General features: G+C 44.4%; 1 protein-coding gene across 2 annotated transcripts in view; it reads left to right on the forward strand.

Moving 5' to 3' along the window:
* Positions 1 to 17,415, forward strand: part of ADPRHL1 (ADP-ribosylhydrolase like 1) — a 39,313-nt gene that overhangs the window by 2,587 nt on the left and 19,311 nt on the right. For both annotated transcript variants that reach the window (XM_075525383.1, XM_075525391.1), the window contains exons 2-5: positions 1,876 to 2,040; positions 8,405 to 8,530; positions 11,223 to 11,363; positions 14,469 to 14,596. In XM_075525383.1, the coding sequence (XP_075381498.1) occupies positions 1,876 to 2,040; positions 8,405 to 8,530; positions 11,223 to 11,363; positions 14,469 to 14,596 (560 nt within the window). The remainder of the gene's footprint in view (positions 1 to 1,875; positions 2,041 to 8,404; positions 8,531 to 11,222; positions 11,364 to 14,468; positions 14,597 to 17,415) is intronic.

Here is a 17,415-nt window from a genome sequence, read left to right on the forward strand (position 1 = left end):
GGCAGCAGCCAAGCGTGAGGTGGAGGTCTGCACTGAGGACAAAGGCAATTCTCACCCGGGGAAGCGGTTTTGGCCAGCACTTCACCGGCTGCGTGGAGGACATCCCAGGAGGGCCATGGCCAGAAGCAGTGGGGGCTGCGGGCACTGCTGCAGACTGAGCTGGCACTCCCCAAATCCACCATGGGCACAGACTGAAAATTTGATCCCACAATGAAGGATAAATGAAACAGATTCCAGTAGGAATCTGTCCCTTAAGGGAGGAACGAAAACAGCATCATCAAAAGCAGGGGCACTACCCCTGCAACAAGGAAAGCCTTTTCCTCTGACTTAAACATGGGTTTTAAAAAAATATGGGTTCGTTTCTAAAGAAGGAGCCTGTCCTATTGACTTGACAGCTGAGACGGCAGCCTGGCTTCAGGTACAGAAACCATGGTGGGCTTGGGCAGCCCGGAGCTGCTGGACCACAGGGACTCTGGCTCTGGGGACAAGGCTTCTGCAGAAGCTGCCGGGAGGCAAATCCCGCTCCTGGCTCCCATCCGGATAAACTGACACCTGACTCCTAAATCTGGAAAGAGTCGGCAGCTTGAAAGTATCTTGTTCCTCTAGGATTGTATGTAGGATGGCCAGAGTAATGGATAGGGTATTTTTGTATGTGAAAGGAGGGGAATCTTGGTTTTACCCAGTATTACCCATAATACTTCATTATTCACCTGTCTGCCTAAGCAGTACTTTCAAGTGGCTCTGCTTTACAGGGCTCCAAACTTTCTCTTAAATTAGACCTTTCCTGTGGATTTCAAGAAATCACCCATCTTTGACAAAATGAAGATATTTTTAGAACTTCCCCTGCTGTGTCATTCGATCTGTGAGTCAAACCCAGTATTAAACAGGGTTTCTCCAAGTACATAGAAAAGATATAAATGGACAAATCCCGATGGCCCCCTCAGTTCCCACTGATTATGCAACTGTAATAGATGCCAGTGGAAGCTTTTCCTTGGCAGGAGCTGAGGGCAGGGCTCTTCGAGCCCCACAACACGCAGCAGCAGCAGAGAGAAGCAGCTATACTGAAGAAACAGTATATGTTTAACGGGGGAAAGGGTCCTCCTTAGGCAGGACTGTAGGCCTTAGTAAAACTAATCAATAAACAGATATTGCTACTGAACTCATTCCAGAAAGACATTTATCTTCTGGAAATACTACAGACTGTAGGGATTTACTACTCTTACTGATGTTTATAATAATTTTTATAAAAGCTTGCTGTTCTGGTTACTGTACTGACATAAGATATAGGGATCCCTGCATGAAGACCTACAAATTTTAGACAAAATAAATATAAAATGGAGATTAAAAAATAAGGTCACTAATTTGCTTTTGCGTTTAATCATACATACCTCTTTGAAATAATGCAGTGGTAATTTTTTAAAAAATAGGCTTTCATTTTTAAATTGGATTCGTGTCTGCAAATGACGGCAAAGGCACGGGCTGAGCCAGGCACAGCTAGCTTCATGTGCACACCCAGTCCCCACAGCGGCAACACACTCACAGTTAGACACCTCTGTAAATACTTCACACCACGGAGCCTAAATAAAACCCCTGAGCAGCTACTGTTGACGAACAGAATGCCTTCATCTTTCTGATTAAGGGAATTAAAAGTGGCAAGGAAAGCAGGCAAAGATGAGAACAGAGAGACGAGGCTGTCGTCCCTCCAGCCCGCTCTCATGGTGTGTAAAAATGTGTTGGTGGCACCAGAAACACGACTCGGTGTGTTGGAAGTGGAAATAGGAACATTTCTTAAATGCATAGCGAGCTTGCTTGTTTTCAGTGCTCTCTTGCTCTTCTGCCTTCACATAGCAACCTCCTCTTCCCTCCCCTGAGCAGATTACTGGTGTTTAGAAGACCTGTACCGGGAGCTGGTAAAACGCTACGTGGATGCTATCGACAAGCTCTCGGGGAGGCGGCCAGACCCCGCTACCATTGAAGGCTGCAGGGAATTAAAACCAGACAACTACCTTCTTGCTTGGCACACACCATTCAATGAAAAGGGTACGGTACCGCTTTCCATTTATAGATCCTGGCTTGAATAATGCGTACTTTCAGCGTTTGCGGCTATATGGAAATTGTTTCCTTTTCCCCCCGACATCAAAGGCTACTACCCCTGAAACGTTTCCATGTTTGCCTGAGGATGGCAAAAGATCTGCCAGGAATTCCTTCTGCAGGGCACTATGTCCTCTCGTAAATGAGCCCTTCCCTCTTTAACAGCTATTTAAAGAGACTTTGTTCTTGGCTCTGTGCCTCTGGGTCCAGATCTTTGTCCTTGAGTTTAATGGTTATTTTAAGAAATATTTTCTGCCATTTTTCGTTTAAATGTTTGTAGTCTTGGATCTTTTCAGCGATCGCATATCTGAAACAAAAAGCTGAGCCTGTGAGATGCTGTGTGCACCAATGTGTTCACTGGAGGGAAAGCAGAGACTTTTCTCCAGGTGGATGCCCTGCTAATAACTATGACTGTTTTGCTGATAATCCCTAATATTCCTAGCCCTGTTTTCCTACATGACCCTCTCGTTCTTTCTCTTTATGATAATTTCATTTTACGAATAATTGAATTTCTGCTTCAAATTAAATCGCGTGCATGCAGCTATGTGCACACAAATACGCATATACCCATACCCATACAGCACAATTAATCTTGAAAGACTGCAGAGGCACCACATCATCAGAGGAGGGAGACCTGGACAGCCACAAGACACCGGCAGCTCACACGGACATTGCGCTGTGTCGGTGTGATGCTCTGTCACTGCAGTGCGTATCGGCACCACTCAACAGCATTGCAGATTGATGCAATATCGTGGCAAAGACCTGGTGGCACAATGCCATGGCTATTTCTGGGTCTTTGCAGTCAGTTTTCTCTGACACAAAAAGCATCCCTCACTCGGCCCCCGCTCCTCACAACAGCTGCTGGGAGGGAAAAGAATCCCCTCCCCGTTTGTTCTGCCCACCCTGCTATTAGCCAGACAGATCTGAGGAAGTGCCCCTTTGGCAGTTGTCATATGTTTTCTGATTGACAGTGAGTAAAATTTGCTCAAAATAATTGTGGGAGCTGCTGCTGGCCCTGAGCAGCTCTCAACACCTCCAGCAGCAGAGCACGGCTGTTCCCTGGCCCGTTGCTGTGTTGGAGCTACACCTCTTCTTTTAGCTTTCCTCCTCCCCAGCTTTCCATGACGAACTATTTGCTTTTGGGATACTCTGTGCTAGAAGGATCTAAAATTAATTCCTGCCTTAAGACCTGGCAGCTAAAGCCCACCTTCTCCATCTGGTCTGACAAATACCATCCTGAACATCTCAAGAAGCCTTTTTTTCACCCTGAGAGCAAAAGAACCAGTGACCTGAGGTGGAGATGCTCAGCCTACCTACCATGGGACCTGACACTGCTATGGACATAACTACCTTTTTAATTGAAGTTTCACAAATTTCTTCTCGAGGCAAAAACATTCCACGGGCATTGAATGCCTAGCAGTTGGATGACATCTTGGATGGGCTGGAACCAAAATGCTGTTTTCCTGTGGTCATTCTATCTTACCTCATTTCTAGCAAGAATTCACATGCCAGCCTTCATGGACCAGTGAAATCTCAGCTTAGGTGATTTTGCATTGCTTGTATGATGCTCCTCTGCTCACGTTCTTGTGGGTGTAGTCAGAACACTGAGTTCTTAAGTCAAACTGCCCTGTGTGTCTCTCTGCCACCTCACGTCATGTTCATTGCCACACTCATTGCAGAGGTACCCGGATTATGTTAAAGGCTGGTGAGATTCCTGTGACCGCCAGAAGACCTGCCGAAGGCTGTCTAACACCTTCCATTTTAAGAGCTTATTTCCAATTTATGACGTTGATAAGCTCAAGGCTAAAATTTTCACTGTTGAGTGTTTGCCTCTGTTTGGCTGTCAGCATTTGTTTAAAATTTTGATGCAGGTGAGTCTGCTGTTTCTGAGACATGGTAAAAATGTTTTGCTCCATTGCCAAAACCTCAAGTTGTTCAGAAGAGAATCGCTGATGTTTGAGAGCTGGAGCCAAAATCTGAGTAAGGTGGTACCCCTTGAGCCACTCGATCCGAAGGTTCCAACCTTCGGAGCCACTGCAAAAGGCCAGTCAAATGGCAGCTTGGCTCTGCCCGTATCGTGTGTATTTCGGGCTGAGGCTGCGGCATCCAAGCAGGTCTTTATTTGCAGCTACTGGAGCAGCTGCTGGGCTTCCTAGTAGCACTTGAGAACAGTGCCTTTTTGCTGGTGGCATTGCTAGAGGAGCATGAGGAAAAAGGGTGAGTTAAATGCAGAAAGTTGGGGAGCAAAAATGAAGAGAAGGATAAGCCACAGAGGAACAAGAGATAAAAGGGGCCAGGCTCTAAGTTCTCATGCAGAGCGGTCTGTAGTCACAAAAGACACAGCTTCTTCAGGGCCTAGCAGCCATTAAGATGATCTTTATTATTCTATAGATGTACAGTGAAGAAAAGCACGCTAGTATTACATACTAAAAGAGAATAATGTAGTGCATGAATGAAAATGATGTAATAAGAAAGTATCAACATAGCTTTTGTGACGAGAAGTCACACCTCAGAAATCTATTCAGAAGCTCACGAAGTAGCCAAGAAACAGGAGAACAGAGGAGACACTGTGAAGATGGTCTGCTAGGATTTCCAGAAGACACTCAGCAAGGTCCCTCGCCAAAGGCACTAAGTGATGAGGCACTAAGTTGCTGCAAGATGATAGAAAGGTTCTCCTGAGAATAGACAACTGGTTAAAAGCCAGTAAATGAAGAGCAGGAGATTGCAGTCTGTTTTCTCCATCAAGAAGGAGGTACCTGTGCTGGACCTCTGCTGTTCAACATGTCCACAAACTACCTGGGAATGCAAGTGCAGAGTGGGTCAGCAAAGTCAAAGATAATATGGTGCAGAGTCGTGGAAGATGCTCACAATGATGAATAACTGTGTGGCACAGCAGCGGAACCAAATGCAATGCAGATAAATGAAAAGTCATGGGGGGGCAAGGGGGGGAATCCTAATTTTATATACGTAGTTGCAGTTGCTGATTCAGTTACCATTCAAGGAAGGGATCGTGGAGCTATAGTAGTTCTACAAGAATGTCACTTCAGTGCTCAGTAAGAGCCAGAAAGCAAATAGACTACTAGAAATGACAGGGAAAGGAACAGAGAACAAAACACAAGACATGTTTGCACCAGTGCATAACTCATAGCTGCTGTTTCTTGATTACTGTATATAATCTGGTCCCTCCCTCCCCCCAAAAGGATGTAAGAGAACTAGAAAGGATATGAGGAAGGATGGTTGGATTAGTAAAAAACTGCTTCCACAGGCTGTGATGTCTGAGACAGTATGATTTTACAGAGAGCTGTAAAATCATAGATAGCTTGGAGAACATAAATAGGGACAGAGAAAACTCACTGTCTCCTCCAGCACAGGAACTAGGGACTTCAAATGAAACTGGCAGGGCATGAATTCAAAGCAAGCAAAAAGGAGGACTTCTTCACGCAACACCTAATGAAGCTGCACAACTATTTTCTAATGCCAATTTGCAGATGCTACAGTTCATGTGGGTTCAAAAAATAGCTGGGCAAATTCATCTAAGGAAAATCCTTCAAGGGTTGTTAAGCAGAAAGATGAATAGCCAGCTGCCTCCTGGATCAGGGAGCCAATTGTCAGCAGCTTCATTATCACAAAGGGGTAGCATCACTGTACTTCTCTTTTACTCTTTCTTAAGTATCCTCTCCATTGGGCACTGTCAGACTTGTTAAGTTAGGTTGACCTTTGATCTATGTTCTTCCACATGTGTCTCACCCCTTGCTTGGACGAGTCTCGCTGTCCCTTACTTCATTGGTTCAAATGGTAGATAAGGAGACATGGGAGCTAAGAGATGCTAATCACCTGAAGCCCTGTCTAGGCTTAATGTTACTCCATGTGATGGAATTTTTTGTTACCAAGTTTGCTTGTTTAATTCTGCAGGTTTAATATAGGTTTTAATATAACTTCCTGGAGTGGAGGAACACAATGAAGCTGCAAAGACAAGCACCTTCAGACCAGCAGTCCGATTACTGTAGTGCATCCTCCACTTCGGATATACTTAGAGATGTTATTTAATTAGCAGCTCTGTGTAGCACACCACCTTTCCCTCTTGGATAACCAGCATGGATTGTGTCCTTCGGAGGAACCAGGACTGCATAGTGAAGAAGACTCTGCCATAGAGCAGCAGATGATTTAATGAAGAGTTTGGTCTTGCAAGCAGGAGAAGATACGTTCTCCCAGTTAAGCTGACTGGTGCTCTGGAAGACTATATTTCTTTCCTGACTCTTCCTTGTGGTTTCTATGTGATTTGGGGGACAGACAGATAGTTTTGTCTGCTCCTGGCTCCTTAATAACCAGGCACTACAGCTGCAGCATATATGAGGTACAGGAGCAAACACACCATTTGCAGGACAAGTGTCCAGCTTTTCATCAGGAGCAGTGGCCAAAGGTGTCCTGGAGAGGGTCTCTCCCACTAGTATCAAGAAGGCTAGCAAGGAGGAAGCAAGCTTTGAGCTTGCGGGGAATAAAATGGTATTTTGCAAAGCCTTGTATGTCACATTTATCAGATGTTTGGCTTTTTTTAGGCTGCCCTTGGTGGTTAAACCTGGTGGAAGAGTTATTGCATGCAAAATTTGCACACTGAACTCTGAGGAGGAAGGGAAGAAATATCTTCAGCTAACTAATTAGATCAGCTAACCAGGGTGATAACTCAGGATAGCTGCTCTCTGGGGAAAAGAAGAGCTCTTCTCGAGAGAGAGAAATTCAGATTAGTCTGTATTGCACCTGCAGATGCCAACAGGTGGCTTACGTGACTGTTGCACTTTGGCTCAGGCAAGTACTTTTGAAGCAAATCTTCATGCCACCCCCACTGCCACACTTTGATCACACTCATGATCTTAGGACACCTGAGCTGAAGTTGCTTGGGATGACACTAAACAGCAAGCAGTGCTCCAGGAGAGCCCCTGGTGCTCTGCAACCACAGCGGGCACAGCCCAGGGGAGCAGCCGAGGGCTCCTCTGAAAGTAGGTGACTAAAAGCCCTGACCCTGGCTCCTTGGCATCTGCTGCTTCAATTCACTCTGGCCCGTGAATTGCTCCTACTACGCCATCATACCGGCTAATGGAGATACAGCCTTTCTCCCTGCTGCCTGTCTGGGAAAGACAGGAAGACTGTGCTCCTATTGCAGGTTCCACAGATGCTAAAATTAGGTGGTATAAATATGCCCCTTATCTTCCAGGGACCAAGTAGAGAAATGCTGATTGCTCTCAACTATACTCAAGGTCACTGGGAAGTGTGACTGAGCGAAGACAGTGCTGAAAAATGCCAAGTACTTCAAAAAATCGAACCCTATCCATCTCAGGGTGGGTGCCTGCAATGAGTTAATGCTTTTTTGGGCATTGGCTCACCAGCTGCAAAGAGGAGATAATCACCTCACTGGTGCCTTGTGAAGATAAGCTCATTAAAACTTCTGTGGGATCCTGATATTACTGTGATAAGTACTGCAGAGAAACTCATTAGTAAATTTAACTCTCCATTCAATGAAGTGTTTAAAAGTTGAACATCTGGGATCATGCACTCAGTGCTGAGGATGAAAAGAAATACTGAATTAGCTATTCAATAAATAAACTCCGTGCTGCAAGAGGCAGAAATTCCAAAGACCAAGCTCAGTCCGTGCAGGCTGTACCATAATGAGTGTGCACACAAGCACTGACTTGAGGTCCCACGGGAAACCTCAGTTCTGACATTGTCTAACTTAGGAGGATTTGGCTCTGTGGCCTTTAGTTTCTTTTTGGACACGTTATTTTTGTATGTAGCAGAAACTATTTTGTGAACTACCTGTGGGGCTGTCTAGGATGAAACATGCATTAAAATTGTAAGATCATCTGTGATACTCATATGAAGTGTTTTAATTGTGTGCTTTCAGTATGAAGACTACTAAAATAAGGGCGTAGTAAAACTGTTTCTCAAACTTCTGTTTCTAGTGCTGACACCCGGAGCAAAAACAGCGGTGTCAGCCAAGAATGAGTAAAGATGGCATGAGAGTTTGAATCAAACAAGTGCTGTGAACAAGAGAGCACACTGCTTTCTGAACCTGGTATGCTCTTCGTAGCACTTGAGAATATTGGAATATACCTGTAAAACCAGAATGACTGTGCAGAAGCAAAATTCCTCGCAAGAAACTTTCAAAACCTGTAACTCACTTTGCACGCTAATTTCTCGTTCCCTGAGGAGTTCCCACACACGAGCTGAATTAATAAAATGTGCTTGTTTCACGTTTTATCAACATATTTGTGTATCACTAGTCTCCTTTTAAATGCTTGGCATTATCTTTTTACTTCAGGTTCTGGATTTGGAGCATCCACAAAAGCCATGTGTTTAGGGATGCGATACTGGAAGCCAGAAAGGCTGGAGTCACTTATTGAAGTGAGCATCGAATGCGGACGAATGACTCATAACCATCCTACAGGTAATGTCCACTGCTGTATCGGCGCCCTGAAGTTCCTAAGGCTGCTTTTCACTTCCGCGGGGACTAATGCGGCTCCTGTGAATTTACCCGGTTAAACTGCTTCTGCTTTGCAGACTCCAAGGCCTTGGTTTGAATTTTGCTTGGATAATATATACATGTATATATTACTTACATAGGCTTATATATTTGCTTGTATATTATGCAGACAGAAACCTCTGGCGCAGGAGTTTTCCCTCCTAAAATCCCAATAACTAAACACAACCTGTCTTGTCCAAAGCATATTCATGTCACTTGCCCTGATCAAATTTTAGGATTCATGTACATCTAGATGACTCACTGTTATCATGCAAGTTTATGGTTCAGGGGATAATAACATTTTTCTCTTGAAAGGTTTTGTCATATCCAATCACTGTAGGTAGAGGTAGAAAGCCAAAAAAGTCTAACTCCACATATTTTAGGACACAATCTGAAACATTCTCTAAACAAAACAGAAGTAAGTAGATTTAATGTTGTTTTGAATATTCAAGTCTGTCATTCTGATAATTTTATGCTACATAAGCGTGTATTCATTCTGTCTGCATTAAACAGCAATAAATAAAACCATAATGAATGGTGACATGTTCAACACGCTCAGTGCTCTGAAGCAGTCAGAAAAGCCATCAGGATGGCATAAAATTAGAGGAAAAGAATTCAAAGCAAAGCAGAAAATATCATTAAGCCAATATATAAAGTCCATGGTGCATCAGCAGCAGTAAGACTGCTTGCAGTCTCGGTCTCCCACCTCAGAAAGGGCTTACTAGAGCCAGAAAATGGCAGCAAGGAGCATCCAAGTTGTCAAACGTTTTCCATACAAGGAGAAATTACATCCAGAAGGAGTTTTCAGCTGGGAAAAGAGGCAAATGTCACGGCAGAGCGGCAGGGAGGACAGGGGTGGAAGCGCCACCGTGGACCTCACTACCATCCTGAAAGGTGCCAGGGAAATGTCACTTGTGATTCTCGTAATTCAAAGACTGAGAAAACCCAACTGACATGTCAGTCAGGACTGAAACAAACAAACAAAGGAAATACTTCCCCGTGTCATGCATAGTTAAGCCGCAGACCTCGCTGCTACAGGCAGCTGCAAAGTCCACGGATACGCCTGGGTTCAAAGGGGATCAGGGAAGCAGACAAGAAAGGCTGTTGCTGTTAAAAGCAATCAAGCTGTGTAATTAAAATTGTTCCTAAGCTAGTTTAGAAGCTCTGGGGAGTGGAGAAGCAAAACCAATTAGGTTCACTCCATACTGGTATTATTTGCAGAGCCAGAAACCTCAGCTGGGGCTTGCTTTCTTCCCCGGTGCGGGGCAGCAGGCTATGTGAGGGCTGCCGGGAGTAGGGGGAGCAGGGCAATAGCAGCAGGGGGAGGGAGTTACCTTGGGACCCGGCAGGAAGAGACTGGCAGCCCCCCGAAAACCTTCTGGGCACACCCCAGCCTCTACCACCCTCTGCACTGACTTGTCCCACTGCGCCCTGCTAGCCCTTTGCTTCACCCTCTAAACCCTCTGCTGCCGCCCTCATGCTGAATGTGGCACTCAAGGATCTGTATGGCAGTTGGGTTAGATGCTGTCTATCCGAGTGAAACCCTTTGAGCTCGCTCTACCCAGTTTTTTATTCTTTCTGAAAGCACCTATTGGTTCCTGGGTTAGATGTGCCTTTGGCCTGACCCAGTATTGCAGGTCTTATGGCAGAGAGAATGAGTCATCGTCTCATCTGGACTTGTAACCTCCTAAAATAATTTGGTTTTACCTTCAGCAAAACACATGAAGTTCATGCTTACCTCTATGCATGAGTGAACACTTTTGGACCCGTGCACGGAGAGAAGCACACGCATCAGTACGTTGCTCACCTGGGGCTTATTTAAATGACTGAGTTGTTTTCTTAATCTTCTGTTGCATGTTGCACTAGGTTGGTTTTGTTGCATTTGACAGAATGCCAAGAGCACAAGCAAATATGAGAAATGAGCCCCTCTGTTTCTGACATCATGGAAGAGTTGAGTGCCTATTAACGAAAGTTCATCTTAAGTATATTATCTTAATAAAGATCCAAAGTGGAAGACCTAGCTAGGCAGGCAGACAGCATGTCCTACTTGGACAATTGCTTCTTTCCTCTAAGGGGACAAGTCTATGTCCCCTTGTTTCCTCTAAGGGGACAAGTCCATGTCCCCTTAGAGGAAAGAAGCAATTGTCCAAGTAAGACGTGGACTTGACTCGCTAGAGTAAAATGAGCCAGAAATAGTGTTAGATCTAACAACCACAGCCCTTGAGCTGGATGACTCTGTAAGCAAGGTGATATAGCTTGTAATTGAATCACTTTGCGCAAGTCAATTATTTCATGTGACTTCAATTAGAAGATTTGCAGTATCACATTAGTGGATGATATTTATTTTTGACCCCTACCTCAATTTCTGTCATGTTACACCACTGAGAACAGAAGCTCCCTTCTATGTAAAATAAGTTGTAAACCAACAGGCACCACATATTAGCCAAGAATCTCAAGATGCCACGAGCCTGCAAACAGGCGGGGAGATAGGTTATGTGCATTCGTTAATCTACCCGACAGCCATGAGGCATTCCACTAATGATTTTAGAAAGTACATAACAGGGATGGTAAGAGCACAGACCGCACATTGGTAATCATTTTTACCTATGAATTCCAGGCTTTCTAGGGTCCCTATGCACAGCTCTCTTTGTGGCGTACGCAATACAGGGGAAACCCCTTGTTCAGTGGGGAAGAGAGATGATGAAGGTTGTGCCGATGGCTGAAGAATACTGCAAGAAGACCATTCGCCACATGGCAGGTAACGTCTGAATCAAAAGAGTTGTTTTCTTAAAACTATGTTCAGCTAGAAAGACACCGAAGAAACGTCACTCCCTAGGCTCTCCATTTTGCTTCTTCCCACCCCCACCTTAGGCTGTCCTCCTGCTTTCTCTGCTCAGACTGGAAGCTCTTCGCAGGTGGTGCCATCTTCTTCCACTGTCCATTAGTTGCCTGGTATATTGGGGGCAAAAATACAAAGAGAAATAGCAATGATAGTGCCCTACTGCACAGTTTTATTTTTAGAAAGTCTTCAAAGATTGCTGGGCAGGGGGGAGGGAGGAAATGATATTTAGCAGGTTATTAGGCAAACTGACTGCTGAGATATGAATTATTCAGCTCCTTTCCATCAATTAGCACAGTCCAATATTTTCCATAAGAAAACCCACTGACATTCCTCATTTTGCCAGGAAAAGTTCACCTGCAGATGCCTCCTGACCAAGAGTTAGCTTTTGACCACAAATTCACTTATCGCTTTTCTGAACTAATATTTAAGATACAACCTGTTGTATCCTTGTTTTAAAACAACTGAGCATAACACAACTACTGAACTTGATATTGCTACTTTAGTAAAGTATGTGATCTTCAGGGCAAAGGTACTTTAGTCTTCTCTTGCCAGGGAGGGATGCATTTGTAACGGTGAGACCTGCCACGGACAGACAAGTATCATTACATTAAAACACCAAGGAAAGAGGTTTTTCTGTTAGTCTCAAGGGACAGCTGTTGAGAAGGATTGAATTAAATGGAAATCTTTACTCAAGAGCACTCAGAAATGAAGATTTACCCAGGAAGGAAAGCTGCTGCTTTAAAATCTGAAAGGAGCACCAAGGAACCTTTCTGAAAGACCCCGCATTTTCGTCTGCGCCTCATTGCGCACCAGGATTTTTTTAGCTGAGACCTATGAGGAGCAGGTGCAGGATTAGTGTGAGCGAGCTCCTCTCTGAGTGGCTTTGCAGCAGGTCCCTGTCACTCCACCCCAGCAGGACCCCTCGCCGTGGAGGTATGCGCGTTGGACTCCTGAGGCACGCTCTCCGGCCAGTGCCTGTATTGTTGAGCTTCGTCCTATTTTGGTAGAAGGAAAAGTCTCCTGCATTAAAGTTAAGCTCCTTGGCTGGTGAGATGCACTGCAAAGAAATCCTGCCAGACAGAGCCCTCCAGTTTTAGAAAACTCTTTTTTAGCTGCGTTATCCCCCATGGATAACAAACACGGTGTTCAGTCGCTCAGGGCTTGGCTCAGCACCCCTCTCTGATATTCAGTTGCGGTTACTTGCCAGATAGTCCCATGGACCTGAATGTGACCGTCATCTCAGGCTGGGCTCAAGGGATGGGGCAGAGCCTTGCTAGGGCTGGCAGTGTGGGATTTCTGGCCATGCTACAGGTCGTCCACGCAACCAAAGTCTCCTGCAACTGCTTGATCCCTTTGTTTCTGGGCCTGTGCATTGGAATAATCACACTTCCTTGCTTGTTGAGGTGCTGCATAGAAAACATTCATTTTTGAGGTATTCATGTTCTATGGTTATGGACAAAATAAGAAAAAAACCACACAAAGACAGACACCTGTCAGGTGACCTGCATTTCTAAAAGCAGTCTTGTAACCAGCTGATGGCGTGGGTGTTGGTAGTTTCCTTCAACCAACTTTTTCTTTGTGTGACTTTTTCTTTCCTCAAGATGCTCTCCTTGGCCTGATGGCTGTGAGTGCATTTTCACCCTGTTTTTCTACCCCCCCCCCCCCTTTTTTTTTAAGATTCTAATGAATAGCTTCCTTGTAATCAGGCAAAACTGGGGCATGGACTCAGAAAAAGGGCAGCTGGGCATTCCCAGGTGCATAGGGCCATGTGGTTGAAGGCTCATCCCTGTCTGGGGCTGGGGGACCGGCCACCTTGTGAAAGTATCAGGTCCTACAAGGCAGCTTGGATTTTTTTACGTGGAGTCGAACAGCTTTAAAGATCTTAATTGGCAAAGAGGGTCACCTGTATGGCACTTTAGGAAAAGATGTAAAATCAAATTACGTCTTTCAGAGAAATGGCTTGGTTGTGTGCGTGCTCCTTAGCCACCTGCAGCACACAACTGAGCAACCAAGCAGGACAGAGCCAGGGAAAACCAGCGATGCTTAATTTTATTTTAAACTGTATGTCAATAGTACCATACTGAATTGCTAGTTTGCTTTGGCATACTTAGCGATCTGGTCCATCTCACTGATTTCTAATTCCTTAGCCCATCGGCTTCCCAGGCAGGGTTTCTCTCCGGCCTCAGTTCTGCAGACGGGTGTGTATGTATGTGCTTAACAGGCCAGTGTGACTTATGTGCCTTTTTAAGCCTTTATAAAAAGGTTGAACCAAAGCATTGGCTTGAAAATAAACTGAATTTAATAAGACTATTTACACGCGCAAAGTTAAACATGATTAGAGATGCTCTTCCTAAAGTGACAGAAAAAGGAGAAAGACCTGTGGTTATTAAAAAAGGCTTATTTGTATGGGCACAGATAGCAGTTGTGTGTGTTATTTATCCCTTTTACTACATTTGATATGTATTATAATATATGCAATGTTGGCCTTTCCTATCTGCCTTTTCCTGAAAGATCACACAGAAATACTGTGAGAGCAGAACAGAAATACTGGAGAAATTATGTGATTAAAAACTGATAACTGAGGTAGGAGGCAATTTGTATTTAGGACGTGTAAGCATTTTTAGATATTCTTTAATTGTACTAAAGGAATACAAAAATTGGCATAGAATTTTTTTTTCTCTCTTTTTGTTGGCTCTTATCTTTTCCTTGGAGTGTTTCTTAGTGAGTTCTCTAAAAATCTCATCTTGATGTATCTTAATGTAATTTTAATATATCATAAAAATAGCACAAGGTTCTGAAAATAGTTTCTTCTTTCACATTTTCTGTTTCCAGTTAGATGTCCCACATCATATTAAAATGCATACTTAGTACATATGCCTGTTTGTTTAATGTATGTTACTGTAAAATACCCAGCTTTTCAGGTCAGTCAATACTGTCATTTTCTTTAAAATTTATTTACGTAGAACTGAAAATGTCACCAAGATGAAATACTACATCATTAATAATTTTTTTTGCATTCAGAATATCAGGAGCACTGGTTTTACTTCGAAGCCAAGTGGCAGTTTTATTTAGAGGAGAGAGAAATCAACGAGGAAAATCAGAATAAACCTGTCTTTCCGGACAACTATGACGCAGAGGAGAGAGAAAAGGTAACTGCAACTTCAGAAAGCGCTCAGAAAGGCTTTGAACTGAGAGAGGTATTTTCAAAGAGACACAGCAGTATTTTTCAACTGTTTCCAGTGCCAGAGCAGGCAGGAAGTCTTTATTTTTTTCTAAAATTTCAAGAAAGAAAGAAAAAAAACAACTCTCATCCTTGGCTTGGGTATATGTTAGTGTAAAAAAGCAGTTGTCACCAGTCCTGGGGTTGCTGCAATGGGAGGAAACAGTGCAGAGGGGTGGACTTCATGGTCAGACGTGTTGACGCCCAGAGCAGGTACAAAACATAAGCCACGGCTATTTGAGGGTGGAAAAGGCAAACGTCTTGCTGGGGGCTCTCCTTAAAGCCTAATGGAGCTGTGGCCTGAGTCCCACAGAAATCCCCACAGGTACTAGGAGCTGGACTTGGTTATGGTCCTTCAAACAGAAGACAGCCGTCCTAAGCAATCCTCTGCCAACGCAGGCTGTGCCCAGGCTAGTTTTAAGTGTCTCGAGAGATGGTGTTTCACCACGTCGCATGGGATACTATTTTATAGCGTACATGATCTTTCCTTTGCCTCATGACTTCTGGTTATATCTTCTTAACTCAAGAGAAGTTATGTGTCTTCTTCCCTCCTGTTTACAGCTTTCTGATAGCACTGGCACCTCTCAAAGCTCTCACTTAGCAGATAAGCAATAAGTATGTGGTTCTTGTCACCTTTTCCCATAAATCAATCCTTTTTTCCCAGACTATTAAAGCACTATTCTGAGAAGTCACTTTGTATATTTTTAGGTGCTCATCTACGCAGTGAAAAGTAGAAGTGGAAGGTAGATTGACTGTGGATAATAAGAAATTGCTCACTTTAGACACAAAGAATAGACCTCCTTCCAGTTTTATTTTATTAATTTAGTGCTGTGAACTTGTTACTAGTTTTTCATTCCTTCCAGTTCTACCGGAGTCTTAGCAGAGCTTTAGGAGCGATTAAACCCAACAGTATTTCCCCATGATCATTTCAAGAGACAACTGCATGAATTCCTCATGCAGAAACAAAATTGACTTTCATTACCCTAGCCCAACTAGTTTGGCCTATTGAGCTATTTATTTTGATGCACAAGAAAGGAAAGTGTTGCTTGACCCTCAAAATCCACCACCAACCAGAGATCACAGCCTGACAGAAGTCAAGAGACTTAATTTGCTTATAAGCCGAGAGTGGTAATAACCATGGAAAGAATAAATGAGGAGAGGGTAACCATCCTGCCTGCCTTTTTCCCAGGAGTGCTTTCCTTTGCACACCCCCAAACTAACTGGCCGCTTGTGTCTGGAGGTATAGCCAATTGCCTTTCTACAGGCATTTAATAAAGCCCCAGTATCTGGCACCGCTCTTGCCAGCAGGCGTATGCACGTTCCCGCTCCACCAGCTGCACCTTTCTGCAGGCACACACCAGCTGCAGGAGATGTGAAAGTGAAGCCCTCAAATGTGGTTTGGGTTGATCTGAGTACGTTGCAAAGGCAATTTCCCTCTCTAAAGGAAATTACACCTTAAAATACTAAGCAGCAAAGACCACATTCTATATAAGCAGGTATACAGCTTAAATTTGGAGATAACTAGAAAATTAGGGATAAAAGACAAATTACCCCTTCTTGGATGTATAAATGCAAGATGGGCCAACGTAGGACAAATCATTTTTCAGTGATACGTGTTTGGAACACATTAGATACACAGCGAATAGGCAGAGACTGAACTGCACTCGGGATCAGCCTTGCTTCTGCAAACGAATCACCCGCCCTGCTCGCTTTCCCGGGCTGGAAACGATGTGCAACAAAACAAGAGAGGAACCAAACCAAAGTCATCCAGGCCGGTTAGACTCTGACGATCTTGTCCCCTTAAGATGCAGCTGCTTAAACCAGCACTGTGAAAGGACCCAGAAAGGGAAACAAAATGGATGGAAAGGGAGTGCTAGCCAGTGGCAGGTCAACTCCTGGAGGGTGAGGAAGTCAGAGGCAGCTGTAATTACTGACCGAAGGGGTTTACAGGAAGGAGGGGACGTGTGAATTACCTCCAGGGCTTGGCAGCAGCTCAGTGCCTTCAGCAGGAGGGAGTGCATGTTGAGACCCCCGTCCACGCACTCAGCACTGCCGCTCTTCGCCCGCCCGCCCTAGGGAAGCTGGGCTGGTGCCCCACCACAGGGCTGCACGAAGGCACAGGAGTCGAAAGGAGGTTGCAAGTTTGAAATGTTTGAGAAATGCTGCCTTGGTGCAGTTAAGTCCCCAAAGGCTCAGTCCCGAGGACAGCTATCCCTAGTGTAAAGTTGTTTCAGCAAGGCGAGATGACATCAGATGTGTGCAGAGCATCAGCATTCTTAAGGGCTAAATGGAGCGACACTCGAGCCGCCTGCCTGGGCTCCCAGAATAGCACCTCCACGCTTAGTCCTCTTGCCTTTGGTAGTATTACACGTGTGTCAGTACTGCTCCACCAGCATCCAAACTGCAGCAATAAGGCTGGAAAGTTTGCATGTGTCCGAGGACAGCATAAAGACAAAAATACGCTCTCTAGATTGGGGGGAAAAAAAAAGCAAGCAGCAGAATGAAGCTGTAGTCCAGCGCTGCCTTGATTGATGTATATGCAGATAAACCACAACCAAGTATGTAATGGCTGAGGTGAAAGTGAATAGACAGAAACGCAAACCCTTCATACATGTTGCAGAAGCCAAGAGCCAGCCAAGCAGCAACAATTCAACTTACCATAATGTAACTTAAACTTCAGGAATTAAAGCTGCCCATTTCCTTTAAAGGAAGGTATGTTTTTACTATAAATTTATCAGTGTTGAGTTC

This window comes from Mycteria americana, chromosome 1, assembly GCF_035582795.1.
Source record: "Mycteria americana isolate JAX WOST 10 ecotype Jacksonville Zoo and Gardens chromosome 1, USCA_MyAme_1.0, whole genome shotgun sequence".
Lineage (NCBI taxonomy): Eukaryota > Metazoa > Chordata > Aves > Ciconiiformes > Ciconiidae > Mycteria > Mycteria americana.